Raw genomic sequence first — 815 nt, 5'->3', positions numbered from 1 at the left:
GCCAAAGGGACCAGCACACCAGCCCCGACACTGCGGGGATGGGCACGGTGCTGCCACAGGCACCCAGACACCAGCCCCGACACCCCAGGGATGGTCCCAGCCCCACCTGCTTGTTGGCAAAGACAAGGAGGACAGCGTCCCGCAGCTCATCCTCCGCCAGCATCCGCATGAGCTCCTCCCGCGCCTCATTCACCCGCTCCCGGTCGTTACTGTCCACCACGAAGATGAGCCCTGGGGACGGTGACCGGGCGCTGCTGGGAGCGCAGGACCCTCGGCCCCACAGTCAACCCCGTCCCCAGTGACCGTGTCCCCCCTTCTCTGTGTCCCTGCGGGGCACCTACCCTGGGTGTTTTGGAAGTAATGCCTCCAGAGGGGCCGGATCTTGTCCTGCCCACCCACATCCCACACGGTGAAGCTGATGTTCTTGTACTCCACCGTCTCCACGTTGAACCCTGTGAGGAGCAACAGCAAAGGGAAACTGAGGCACGTGGGGCTATGAGCCCCCTCCCAAGGAGCCTTGACGGGTAAGGGTCGGTGCGCGGTGCCCCCCCCGCCCCCTGACTCTCCTCTCCTATGGTGGGGATGGTGGTGACGATCTCCCCCAGCTTCAGCTTGTAGAGGATTGTGGTCTTCCCGGCGGCGTCCAGCCCCACCATCAGGATCCGCATCTCCTTCTTCCCAATGAGGCTCTTCAGCAGGTTCCCGAAGATGTTGCCCATGGTGACGGCGGTGCTGGCTCCGTCCGCAGGCGAGGCCGGATCCTGCGGGGGCACAAGGCTGAGATGGGGGAAACACCTTCAAAACACGGCGGGGGG

At 64.7% G+C, this 815-nt stretch overlaps 1 protein-coding gene across 1 annotated transcript; it reads right to left on the bottom strand.

Moving 5' to 3' along the window:
* Positions 1–106: 106 nt before the first annotated feature.
* On the bottom strand, positions 107–719 carry LOC104399448 (ADP-ribosylation factor 3-like; the record flags this gene model as incomplete). Its single annotated transcript, XM_010009664.1, has 3 exons — positions 563–719; positions 342–452; positions 107–231 (listed from the first exon to the last, which is right to left on the bottom strand). Coding segments are annotated over exons 1-3 (393 nt in total), but the record flags the coding sequence as incomplete, so codon positions are not given.
* Between the last annotated feature and the right edge of the window lie 96 nt (positions 720–815).

This window comes from Nestor notabilis, unplaced genomic scaffold (genome assembly GCF_000696875.1).
Source record: "Nestor notabilis isolate BGI_N333 unplaced genomic scaffold, ASM69687v1 Scaffold30062, whole genome shotgun sequence".
Classification (NCBI taxonomy): Eukaryota; Metazoa; Chordata; class Aves; order Psittaciformes; family Psittacidae; genus Nestor; species Nestor notabilis.
This window is presented reverse-complemented; position numbering and strand designations above follow the sequence as displayed.